General features: G+C 38.0%; 2 protein-coding genes across 8 annotated transcripts in view; both read right to left on the reverse strand.

Moving 5' to 3' along the window:
• Positions 1 to 7,977, reverse strand: part of zcchc14 (zinc finger, CCHC domain containing 14) — a 39,251-nt gene extending 31,274 nt beyond the window's left edge. For 5 of the 7 annotated variants that reach the window (XM_041795168.1, XM_041795165.1, XM_041795167.1 and 2 more), the window contains exons 1-2: positions 6,681 to 7,977; positions 4,408 to 4,635 (exon numbers count right to left, since the gene is read on the reverse strand). In XM_041795168.1, coding sequence (XP_041651102.1) covers positions 4,408 to 4,635; positions 6,681 to 7,181 — 729 coding nt within the window. In that variant the 5' untranslated portion in view covers positions 7,182 to 7,977. Of the gene's footprint in view, positions 1 to 4,407; positions 4,636 to 6,680 lie in introns of those variants that run through there. The other 2 variants (XM_041795166.1, XM_041795170.1) reach the window with 2 other exon arrangements.
• A 3,249-nt stretch (positions 7,978 to 11,226) lies between these two features.
• jph3b (junctophilin 3b) overlaps positions 11,227 to 12,978 on the reverse strand; it is a 55,288-nt gene continuing 53,536 nt past the window's right edge. Inside the window, exon 6 of the mRNA XM_041796041.1 lies at positions 11,227 to 11,613. Within this exon, the coding sequence (XP_041651975.1) occupies positions 11,533 to 11,613 (81 nt within the window). The 3' untranslated portion in view covers positions 11,227 to 11,532. The remainder of the gene's footprint in view (positions 11,614 to 12,978) is intronic.

Here is a 12,978-nt window from a genome sequence, read left to right on the forward strand (position 1 = left end):
ACATTTTACACAAAGTATCATGGGGGGCTAGGAATAAGGTGGATAGCGGCTGTATTATCAGAACTGGACCATTTTTAGTGATTAAACGAAAAGCAAGGAACAACACTAAAGGCTTTTCATGTTGGAAAGATGTTTTCGCTCTCCTCCTGACCTGCTTCAGAATGAGTTTTTCATATTTACAGGTAGTCGTAGGTAAGCTATATACAATCGCTACTGGTGAGGCAATTGCATTAGCGCCTGTTTTATCAGAACAGGGCAACATTTCTTTATCAAAACAAAGAGCCACACTGAAAGCTTCTCTTGGCAGAGATGTTTTCACTCTTCTCTCAACTGACCTCAGTGTGAGTTTTATCCACCAACAAGCTCCACCTTTCGGCAGTGCATGCGTACATCCTCATTTTGTCTTGTTTTTTGTCTGATTGGCTGCTCTGAATATGACAGTCACATTCAATCACCTTCTAAGATTTTTTTTTAAGTCCTACCCTTCCCAAATGTTTTGTAACAGAGCTGAATGTTTCTAAAAGCCTAACTGGGGACAGGAGATGGATACTAGCAATAGCTATAAGCTCTATATGTGAAACATCAGTTACTTTTAGCTTTTTTGTAACAGGCTGAAGTTTTACCATGTAATTTGCATTGTCCCTATCAAATAAACTTTATAAATAAAATAAATGAATGTGACATATATATCCATGCAATGTAAAACAGTCTATCTTGCGTGTCAGGATAAATCACAACAAAGAAGCTAATCAAATGAGCCCTGTGCATTACACTTGAATCTGGAATTTCTTTCCAAACCATCTCAACATTTCACTTATTTGATTAACTGCACCAGTTCTAAAGTTCTGTTGTAAACCCTGACTGGATCATGCCAAATAAAAGTCTTGGAGGAAACTACTGTTTAAAAAATATGTCTTTAGTAGGCCTTACAAAAGAGTCCTTAACTGTAGTATATGTTTAGAGCTGCTCTGTTTTATAGTAAAACCTGTCATTCCCAACCAGTGTGCAGAGAAAAAGAAGGAGGGAAGAGAGGCAGAGTGAGAGCATTTATAACTTCCTGGGGATCCACTGGGGACCGACACACACACGCACACACATACAGGGCAACACACACATGCACACACACACCACAGAGGGTTGATTTCAGCAAAGAGAAATGTGCTGACCTGCACTAAGCAGGAGCCAAGGGCAACAAAACACTAAATACAAACGCTCCTGTCTAAGCTGGGTACTTTCCCTTCAATGCTCACACGTGTTTAAGCAGTGTGTTTCCTGCCTCTTTGTGAGCAAATAAGTATTAGTTTATTTGTGTGTGAAAGTATGGAACAAGGTACAGTCACTGCATTATGTCTAAATCTTTTGATTCCCTCCCCTCTCCATTTGACTGTATTGATAATGTGTACCTGTATGCCTGTACAATATTAGGAAAATGTATTGTACAGCTCAGGATTCACTGAGAACATGATGTGCAATAAGATATCTATGACTTATTGATCCTGTGTCTTCCTGCTTTTATTATGTTACAGAAAAGGTCTAAGCACAAAGTTGTTTACTTCTTGATTTGTGCAAATAGTAAAGTTGTTAAAAAAAACAACTCATAATTCTTTTTCTTCTGTCCTTTCATTATCAATTGATCTAGCATACCTCCATATTGATATAAAATCAATTAGTGCAGCTGACTGCCACACTTTAATTGGAAAACTGTAGCTGTCTCTCAGCTGGAAAGTTAGGAGTTTGATCCCTGCACTCAAATGTTAATTTGTACTAGGCTAGACATTTAACTGTAAAGTCTCCCACTGCTGCATCAGTAGCATGCAAAAGTGTATGGATGCTTATAAATGGATTAAGTAAATAATGATGTAAAATAGACTTAAGCTTGTACAGTGCTTTTCTCAATGTTTTTTACACTGTAGGTCACACCTATACATTCACTCTCATTCATAAACTGATGGCGAAGGAGCTATGGGGAATTTGCCATCAGTTTTAGCTAATTACATTCAAATACATCCATACCCACTTACATGCCACCAACGGAACAGTGGAAACAAATTGGGGTTATTGGGTTCTATATTCACTCATTCATTCTACATTCACTCAAATCACTGTAATTTGAGTAGTGTTTGGGTACTTACATTTTTTGAGAACATTTGAAATCAGTACTTTTACTTAAGTCAGTTTTAACCAGAGTCACTGTTTACTTGAGTACAATATTCTTGTTCTTTTTCCACTTCTGTTGACTGCACAGTGACACATAGCAAGAAAATGATTCCCCATCACATTCGTAAACAGCTGTTGTATAAATCAAAACCTGGAGTGTGGATATCTGGTTAAACATTTCTGAGTTGATTTTAACTCTCAAAGTGTCATTTGAACTACAAACTGAGTGAAATGGCCACATTGACAGTGGATCAACCAGTTAAACTCTGTAAAGAGTCAACTCATCTAAGCTCCGCCCACTATTTCAAATCTGGGAGGATGTGTGGGGGGAAATCCCTATCATGCCCTTGGGCAGTGTTAAGATGTGTTTTATTTGTGATTGTATGTTGCCTGTTGTACAGTGGTTCCTGCTCGAGTTCTGTTGATCATGTTTCTTGTGGATTGTTGTTTTTGATATGATATACATTTGCACCATGGGTGAAGTTATCCACTGAGTTAGAGTCCCCAGCTTGTGATTCTAAATGCATCTAAAGCTTATTCTTCATAAGTATGCATTTCCGTACTATTAGGTTGACTCTCCTCTTAGTTCTTGCCAGTGGAGACCCACCTTGCCACTGATTTCAAGAGTTACTACAGCCCAGTCAAAATATAAAATATTCAACACTTTCAAAAGTGTAGTTTACGTTTATGTAGAGTGAACCAATAAAAACATTTCTAAACTGTTAAATTTAACTTGATATAAATTTAATTAACACGGTCAACTTTGCTGTTTATTGTACTTTATTATAGAGGTGTGACTTAACCTGAACAACCTAGTTACGCATCTATTTTCCTGTTGTTCTTGCTAATAAAGGAAAGATCATATTTTACTGTACAACTCCTGAATAGATACTCAGCGCTTAAAGTAAACTTTAAATTGAATGATTTTTACTTTTACTTGAGTAGATTTGTAGATCAGTACCTTTACTTGTACTTAAGTAAACTTAAACAGTTACTCTACTTTTACTTGACTATAATAGCCATTCACTTTTTCCACCTCTGCCGAGGACACTGCGACATGTGACTGCAGGAGCTGGGGCTGGAACCCACAACCTTCCAAATTGTGAGACAGCTAACTCTACCTACTAAGGCACAGTCACCTGATGACCACTCTACATGGTAGTTTGTGAATGTAGGTCACTATGTGAGAACAGGTAAGTGTGACCTGTGGTTTTCAGAGTTATCAGACAACTAGAAATGCTTTAAACATGTTCCAGTCCAAATGAATGTACTTATGTGCAAAAAACCACACAGAATAAACAGTATAGAACAAAATTTGTTTTTCTTTTTTAATTATTGTTGTTTATGACACCTTTTAGGGCACACATTCTAATAACCATGACAATGGCATCATGTATTACAGTTAAGACCAAAATGAGAATTGGATAAGGTCGTAATAAAATTTCTTTCAGTACAAATGCAGTGCAGTGATACTGTGTAGATGGATGAAATGCTAATTGTAAGACAGGGCTAACGAATCGGTCAACCACTCATTACTGATTTTAGCGATAAAATCACCAAACTAGATGTCACATTTCTGAGGTATAAACATAGATCTGATGTCTATTCTCAAAATGACTAAGATGTGTTTTCTGCCAAATTACCAGCAAGTTGCTTTGCTCAGACAATGATGCCAATGATGCCACCACATATTCTAACCTCTCTTGAAACCTGTGCACAATGTGCTCTCAACTAGACACCAAAAATATCTGAATACTCCCAACACAACAGTGCACAAAATATGTAACATGAGGTTTCAACCTAAAAACAGAGATAAGTTAACTGTATTCTAAATTAAAACTGCATAGATGCGAGACAGCATTCTTCATCTCTTGTAGTTTAACTGGTGTTCAGCAGATGAAAATAAAACAGTCTCACTCATTAAATTACACCTCTAATGCAACATTTCTATTCAAAGAATTCACTGGAAATATCTCGCACAGTAAATCATCCAGTGATCAATTATGTAAGAATGTCATCTGAAATTACTTGTTTCTGAATGGTGTACATCTTCTTCTCAATTACCATAGTAATTTTTCTGAATTGTTTTTAATATTTTACAACTTTTCTTGGCATTACATTTACAAGATGACAAAACACAACAACGGGTAGTTTAAAAATATCATTTGGCCTTTTTGAAAACTATCTTGGGCTTGCTCTAAATGCACAAAACTGAATGAGACAGGAGACTTTGGCTGTTTCAGCCCCTACCTTATGCCAGCAGCTGCAGTGTATGTGGCAGGATTGGCTGACAGGCAGAGGCAGGTAAGAAGAAATGGGATCAGGCAAGGAACAGGCAGTGGGGGGCAAAGAGGCCAGTGGCAGGGAAGCAGGCTTGTCATGGCCATGGTGATGTAGCTGATTATAACAAATGGCTGCTTTATCATTGTTAGGGCCTGCTGCTGAAGCCTCTGCTCCTCTTGCTCCTTCACTGCTCACCTGCAACCATCAACATGTTCAATATAATACTAAATCAGAGACAGCTACATTAAGAAGTGACAGCTGTGACATTATATGTTCTTTTAATCTCATTGTTTCACTATAACTTCAAAAGTTTATTGATTACAAAGCAGGGAAGCCACCAGGCCTGTCTTCAGGCACACTTGCTTGAGTCAAGGATTGAGTTATTATTTGCTCAGGGCATATCTCATACTATCTCTCAAACTCAAAAAACTACCAACTAGTTTCAACCTTCACAGTGTCTTTATTAAGGCTGGTTACCACTACACTTTTTCACCTAATTTTTGACTCAAGCATGTGTGCCTGAAGGCAGCCCTGGTGGCTTCCCCTCTTTGACAGTGAATGCTTCATTCTTCAAGAACACCTGGCTTTTGCCTGGAAATCACCACATAACCAGAGCACATGGTAACATATCTTCTTTTTCTCAGGTGTTTTTTTTTTTTTTTTGTCTTTTACCAAGCCTTGTAAAAGTATAAATAGTCAGAAAGCAATTTCTTAATCGTGGTTATGTTTGAATTTCTGTAATAAATCACAATTTGTTGCATTTTGAAATTCCAGTTTAAAACATTTAAAACAATTGTGTTTAATTTGGGAATTTTGTACTGGGTAGGGTAATCAACTTCAAGTTTGGATATAAACCTGCTTTTATTTTGAAAGAAAACAAGGAACTTTGAGTAGATAGAAGATTTACATGAATGCTAAAGACTGACATGAACTTAACACAGAAGATGGAACTTATTATTATTCAAAGAGGAAATAATGGAACAGTAAAAATGTAAGTTTTTGATCCAAGTTGAAGATGACATCTGACTTGTCATCTGAGCTGTCTGTGAGTTTTTCAAATTGACATGAGACATTAAAAAGCAGATGTGTACTTATTGAACAACAACGTGTAGGGCAACGTTACAGTGGCTTGACCAAAGTGTGCCAATAAAGCATGCAATTAATCACGGTTTAAAGACCTTAATGATCTTTGTTAATGCCCTAATGCGGACAGACTTAGAGTTGAGTGATTTGTGCTACTTCCATCAGTTTCACAGATTCCTACCTCATGTGTTGTAGGGTTAAAATTAGATGTTCTTGACTTTTCTGTTTGTAACCTATAGTGATTTATGCTAAAAGGGTTAGAGTTAGTCCTTCTAACTGACTAAATCTCCTGACCGGCATTGATTTGCAATGACGTACAGAGGAAGTACAATCATAAAAGGCAACATAATGGACTTATTGTTAGCTATGGCAGAAGATAAAGAAGTGACAGGATTTCCAGTGCTACCTTAGTTTTAGTCCTGTGCCATTATTTATGTATTTTTACTTTTCTGTGCATGTATATGCCATGTGACCACTGCAGAGGCACAATATAGCTTGTTAATTTAAGTTTATTTTTCTTCATATACCAAGAATATCTCAGAGCCCCTTTGCTTAAAAAGTAGACCCATACTATTTGAAAAAATGTTTTTTCGGCAATGAAAACTAAAAAAAATGTTTCGAAGATTGCGCAAAAGCAAGAGGGAAGAATAAGAAGTTGCCACAGTTAAATGTGTTTCATAAATGTTCAGTTAATGTTTATTTGATTTGTATTATTTTGAGTATTGTACGTGGCACACTGTCAACACTAACAGTAAATGTTTCACGTGAGTTAAAGCACAGATTCTGCTTATTTCTGAGCCTTTAATTTGTTAAATGTAAAAGAAAAGAAATCAAAACTAGATGACATTTAAAACTACCACTATAAGGTTACAATATTAGGCTATAATAATGTGTAAAGCTGTATTTGTATGTCAGTGCTGGTAATACAAGCATCTGTAGTTTGTCATTTCAAAAGGATTCCACCAAAGGGTGCTTGAAATAGTTACATTGTGCAATTCACAAGCAGTTCTCCCTAAATATTTGACGTTCTAGCTCAAATTTATTCCAAGTATTCTGAAATATTCTATGCAATCTGACAGCTGTATGGCTACTCTTGGTAACCCTGTTGGCGTTTGTGTGTGCTTTCTTGTGGCTTTCTACTTGAGCATTTCTCTCACCTGTAGTATGTCCCGGAGTTGGCTGAGCTGTTGCCTCAAAGCTTGCTTCTGGTGGAAGCTAAAGGCAGGGTGATGAGATGCCATGGTGAAAAGTAAAAGGAACTGCTCATCGGCCCCACCATCGTTAAGCGCCAGGCCGTAATTATTGATCACGGTGTCAATGTGAGTCAGAGTCCGAAAAAGGACCCCCGCTGCCTCCCTATTGTCCGAGCCAAGCAGGGCGAGGGACACTAGCAACTTGCTGCGCACCACCTCGTCCGTGATGTTGGTGAGGCCAGAAAGGTCGGCAGGGTTGTTGGCTTTGATCTCTGCATCCCGAAGGGAGTGGTAATCCTTGCGGGCCAAGTCTTCCAAACAGGAGCCGAGGAAGCGGAGTTCTATGGGGACGCAGAGGTCCAGAAGGCCGCACAAGAACTCTGCTCGTTGGGCAGAGGTGAGAAAAGAGAACCAGCGGTACACCCCCTCCCTTTGGACAGAGGTTCGGCATTCCACCATGCTCATACATCCACTCAAACGCAATAACTGCGAGAAAATTGTCCAACTACACAAAGAAAACTTTTCAACAAGTTTGTATGCGAACGTAATTGCACGGGAGCGTGCAAGCAGCTTTACTCAAGAGGGCCATAAAGTTCGTCCTAATTTGTTAACTCTTAGTTCAGTCAACATCTGATTTTGTCTCTTACTACCTTTGATGTTTTTCACTTGGGCAGGCTACAGACATTTAACTAAAGCGACGGAGTACTGAAGGCCCTTCAGAACATTTATCTCAACAATGGGCCTAGGACGAAGACGTCGTGGTCGGGTTTGTGAAAGTACGGCAACTAGAGGTCCCTCCGCCGTGTCCTTCTCCGCCGGTCGGACCGCTGCCCCTGAGGGTACAGAAACAGCTCGTGTAGAATGACACAAGGAACTGAAAACACTCCGTCACATTCAGGGGTCGCTAATACAAACAAATGCTACTTTTCATTATGAGCTGCCCGTCCTGTACCACACAGCAGAAAAATTCCTTTCCGTTGAGTTGCTCCGTCCTCATGATTTCCATAGTTTGCGCGAGGAACCGTTGGCGTAAGCCTCAGTCACTAGCAAGACGGCCTCGGTTGAAGTTTATAAACAAAATAGTAAAAGCCTGAAGATGCTGATGCTTCCAGTGGAAATAACCTTATTGCATTTTCAATAGCCTACATTACCTCACCAACCGCTGATATGTCAAAAAAAAACCCACTCAGGTATGAATGACGCCGTTTTGATAAAAATCTATTTCTCTTTTCTCGCAACATGTATTTCGTTCCCTCTAATCTGCCTTGAGAGCTGAAATCGAGTAAAACAAAGCATTATCCCAACTCTGGAAGCAGGAACAGCCCACCATACAGAAATAACTTCTCTGATTGGCTGCGAATCCTTTCTATCTTCAAAGCGTCACTTGTGATTGGCCTTAAGGAATATTCTCTGCCTTTCACAGCTCTCCTCAAACATGTATGCTTTTTAAGGGTTACTTTCCGAACCTTTGAATGCTCGATACAGCTTAAATTTATTTCTGTGGTTGATACGACAAAAATCTCGTCCAAATCAGTTAGTAGCTTAAGAGGTTACTTAGTACTGGCATTCATCTTGTTAGTATTACAACAACACCGTTTCTTGTTTGTTTTTTCTTTGTAAAAAAAAAAAAAAATAAGATGATATAGCATCCACGTGCACCCAGACAAGGAATATGCTTGTTATTTCTACCGTTAGCCTAACAAAAAATAAGAAAAGCCAGTTAAAACCGTACATGTATCAGTAAGCCCATTAAAGTGTAGAATTATCTAATATAGGGTTAGTTTGTCCTGAGAGAGGGATGGGGAATGTATCTATATCCATTTGACTACATAAAGAGACATTATGACAAAGGAGATAGCGGTAATCTATGTTAAATATAACCCTGTATCTATATTTATTCCTCACTGTGAAGCCTCTTGGTGATGTTTCTTAGATTGTATCTATGACCAGACGATGGCACCAAATATCCATTTTGAAACCTAATGCAATAGTTCACATGCTGTAGAAGTAATCATGACACCCGAGCTAACCTCTTCAGAGTTTGACTAAGTAAGTTATTAAATAAATAAACAAAATATCGGAAATGTTCATGTTTAAATACTGACTAAATACAAATTGACTCCATGGAGCCTGTATTTGAGAAATACATTTGTAAAAAGAGATTTTTTTCATCTCAAGTTTTTTTCCTGGTTAAATAGGTCAAATAAATAAACATAAATAAAATTAAATAACACTAAAAAAATGTTAAACTGGCTTTTCTCACTCGTCCCATCTCTTCTTCATTACGCCTTCTCATTGAGAATAGTGGTCTGTGGAGGAGAGCGCCGCCTCAGTATACTCCGCATACTCCGCCCCTTTGCTGACGAAGGAAAATTCGGTTAAGGTTGCTATGGTAACCATACCCAACCCTCCTTACCAGACCAGTGCCACTCCCTCTCTGCATCAAGGATGCTACCTAATACGCTATCACACAACACAATACAGTTATGTAATGAAAAGAAAATACACAAAGGCCAAAAATCATTTTCTTTTAAACACTTTCATTGTTTTCTCCACATTACTCAAAAACAAAACAGAGTAACTCCCAGAAAAATAAGAAAGAAAGAAAGAAAGAAAAAGAGAAAGAAAGAAAGAAAGAAAGAAAGAAAGAAAGAAAGAAAGAAAGAAAAAGAGAGGACATTCAAACTATAGAGAGAGCTTGGCATGCTGTAGCATGCTGCAGACTATCAGGGTGGTGCAGGCTATCGTCACCAGGCTGGTGACATACAGCAGGGCTTCAGTTTGGGACCAAAATTAAATGAAAATGTTTTGTTCTGCCTCTGCAGGCACATTATTTGGTTCTCTTGTTATATTGTTGGTAAGCACCAGCAATGACCCAAGTTTGAGTTCCAATCCATATTTAGAGAAACGCTGTCTGACAGAACAAACAACAGCAAGTCTCTGCCCCCTGGAAGTTGTTACTGATGGAACCAGGTTCAGCCACTCTATCCAATCAAGCAAAAGAAAGCAAATGCACAAATGCACACACATGTTCGACCACTCTGATGAGCATTCATGTGCACATATGCAAACAAACACACTCACACACACACAGTGTTTTCTACAAAAATAGATAAATAGTGACTGGTATTTATGATAAAGTCTTTCTTTTTGTTAGTAATGATCTTTAAATTGTGTAGTGCTGGAGTAAAGGCTACAAAATGTGGAAGAGAATCCTCATGCCTGGCCAGTGTTTTCCAAAAAAATTAACAAACATATGTTTTTTTTTCTATCAAATACTTAAAAAGTTGTTTTTTTAATAGACTGCTGTAGTATCACTTACATATATGCAACAAGAGTTTAATTGTGTTCTGTATCCCACACAGATCAATGACGGTCTACATTAAAACTTTTGACTCTTCTTTTATTAACTCTGGCTTTATTAGTGCCAAATACAATTCTCTGCACACCTTTATCAAAATTTAACATGCACATGTGCTTCTGATTTTTTTGTGTTTTGTTTCAGCTTTTGCTCTCAGGTTTAACACACAGCCATAATACTAAAAAAGATATGCATGCATTTTTTTAATCAGCTTTAGCTCAACATAAAAACAAGGCAGTTGCTAACCAGTAAATTTGCAGGTCAAGTTTCGACGAAAGCTGTGGGAGACACAGATTTATCATTATATCACTGTTTAGAGCTAAATTTCTGATGCTTTACATGCAGACTTTGCTTCAATGAATGCATTATATTCTCTTAATACCCAAACTAGTAATACAGCAGGCATAGAGCTTTGCCATGAATTGTCTGTCTTGAACTTTTACCAACTAAGAGGAAGCTTGATAATTTGACTAGTGTGTGGGGGGATAGAGACAGTGTAGGAGGCTAAGACAAAAGGATGTGGATAAACAGTGGTTGTATCCTTATTAGATCTATAAGATCTATAGTTTATGAAAAGCGAGAACCAACAGTGATATATGCACAAACAAAGACATTGCTGCTGGATTAAGTAGAAAAAAGTTGCAAAACCCCATTTACATCCTGAAAACATTATGTATGTACAGTAGCAGAGGTCCTGTTAGTGTGCTCTCAGTTCTTTACTCAAACACACACTCACACATTCTGGTTTCCAGCACAAGATGAAGAGTAAGTGAGATGAGACAGACATCAGAGTGGGGACAGTGTGTGAGTGTGTGCATTTGTGTGTGTGTGCGTGTCATAAATTCCCTGATTCTTATACTGACACTCAGACACACAAAACACACTGTGAGGTATCAGTAACATTTGCAGGGCAGGTGGAAGAACCAAAATTCTGGAGTTAAAATAAGAGGGTCACAAAATAAAGAATATTTCCATCAACATACTGAACATGAGAGAAAATAGTAATAAATAAATAATAAGTTACAAATCTGATTAAACCTATTTGAACGTAAAAGTCTGTCTTGTCAGTCCTGTCTGCCAACAGTGGAAGCAGACTTTTTGCTGTAATGCCAGCTTGGCTCTTATGGCCTGGGGATCAGACCAGTTCAGCCCATTGAAGCTTATAGTATGTGAATAATTGAAGATCACATCACTCCAGTTTTAGACTATATTATCTCCCCTTGGTCCAGTTCACTGGGTTGCTTTACTTCTCTTCGAGCTATACACTTTAGCAACGCATAAAACAGGATCAAGTTTTGCAGGTGTTAGCCAGGCTTAGCTACCTTGAAATGATAGCAGAGCCTCCTTTGGCCCTGGTCTTCCATCAGCCAAAAAGTAAAGGGGAAGCAATCATAATACTCAAACTCTTTAGCTGTTGGATTGCAGATGGGCTGACTCTGAAAAGAGGTGCTGTTGTTAAATAAAAAAGTGAATAAATAAAATTGCCACTCCAATGTTGAGCAGAATCACCATGACAACCAGGATAGAGCTGTAGGCCTGCGTGGGAGAGAGAGAGACAGAGAGAGAGAGAGCGTGTTAATAAGAAGATATTTACATAACGCTCACACACAAGGCTGTTTTCACACAGTCATTGTAACCATGCTGTTAATACACAGTAACAGATATTCATCCCATTTTTTTTTACTAATAATTTTAAATAATTTATAGGGGAAGCACTGTTCCAGATCAACACCCTAGGGCTGGTGAGGAGACAGTGCCTTCCAAGACGGCACTTCAGCAGATGCCTGCTGGCATGTGTTATTAGTGAAGGCCGGCCTTTCTGATTACCTATCCACTCTCCATATATATCAAATTATTTAAAGTATGTTTGTACAGCAAATAACAAAGTGTACAAGACTTACGGTTTCAGCAAGTTAGCTTTGAATAATTTCAAGAGTAACTGTATTGGGAAAGAGATTTAAAAAAAAAAAAAATTAAACTAAAAACACTTGATACTGATATAAAGCTCAACTGTAAAACATTGTTTTTAACAAATCTGTCAACAGTGAATGGTAGGAATTTTTTGCTGAACACTGAACACAGACTCATCATGGACCTGTGTCATATATTACCCTCTTCGATCTCTGTTTAGTAAGATCTGTTGCTTTTGGTTGATACCAGACAGGAAAAGACAAAAAAGGAGGTGCATGTGACCCCAACAATGATTGTTTTTTTCGGTCAGTTTCAACCTGGCTTTGGTGGTGAATAGTAGCCACAAGGCTAGCACTAGCTGGTCCATGTGTTGATTATTACATCAGATCTGAGGATAACCCTTTAATTGGACCAATGAGGAACCTAGTAGTTTCTTTGTGCAGACCTGCTTTTACACTTGGCATTCTACTATTACAAGAGGCTTGTTAATAACAGAATAATTTGATAACCAGAAGAAATACATATCTGAAGATGTCAGATTTATAACTGCATGGCATGAAAAAAAAAAAACATTTGAAAGAGCCAGGCCATCTGTGCCAGCGTCATGACTTAGATTAAGTTAGGGTAATGGCTTCTGCAGTAGTCTGTCTAATGACATTAAAGTAGATAGATCAAAAACTCTAACTTTGAGGACAAATATTTGTATATTGAAATTTATGATTTTCACTTCTGGACACAAATCAGTAAAACTAGGTTTTCCTTCTAGCAGTTAGTATGTCCTAAACTGTAATTTGATCGCAAAATTTAGATTATGTTTAAAGTGGGCACATTTTTTTCACCATTTACCTAAAAACTCTACTACTCTTGTCTGACATCTTGCTTTTTCACTTTTTCTTTGAAGCTGTCTTCATCAACATATCCTTTAGTCTCCTTGCCTTTGCCAAGATGTCTATACTCCAAATACACAGTTTAGACGGGCAGCAGGATAAG

Source organism: Cheilinus undulatus, linkage group 9 (assembly GCF_018320785.1).
Source record: "Cheilinus undulatus linkage group 9, ASM1832078v1, whole genome shotgun sequence".
Taxonomy (NCBI): Eukaryota; Metazoa; Chordata; class Actinopteri; order Labriformes; family Labridae; genus Cheilinus; species Cheilinus undulatus.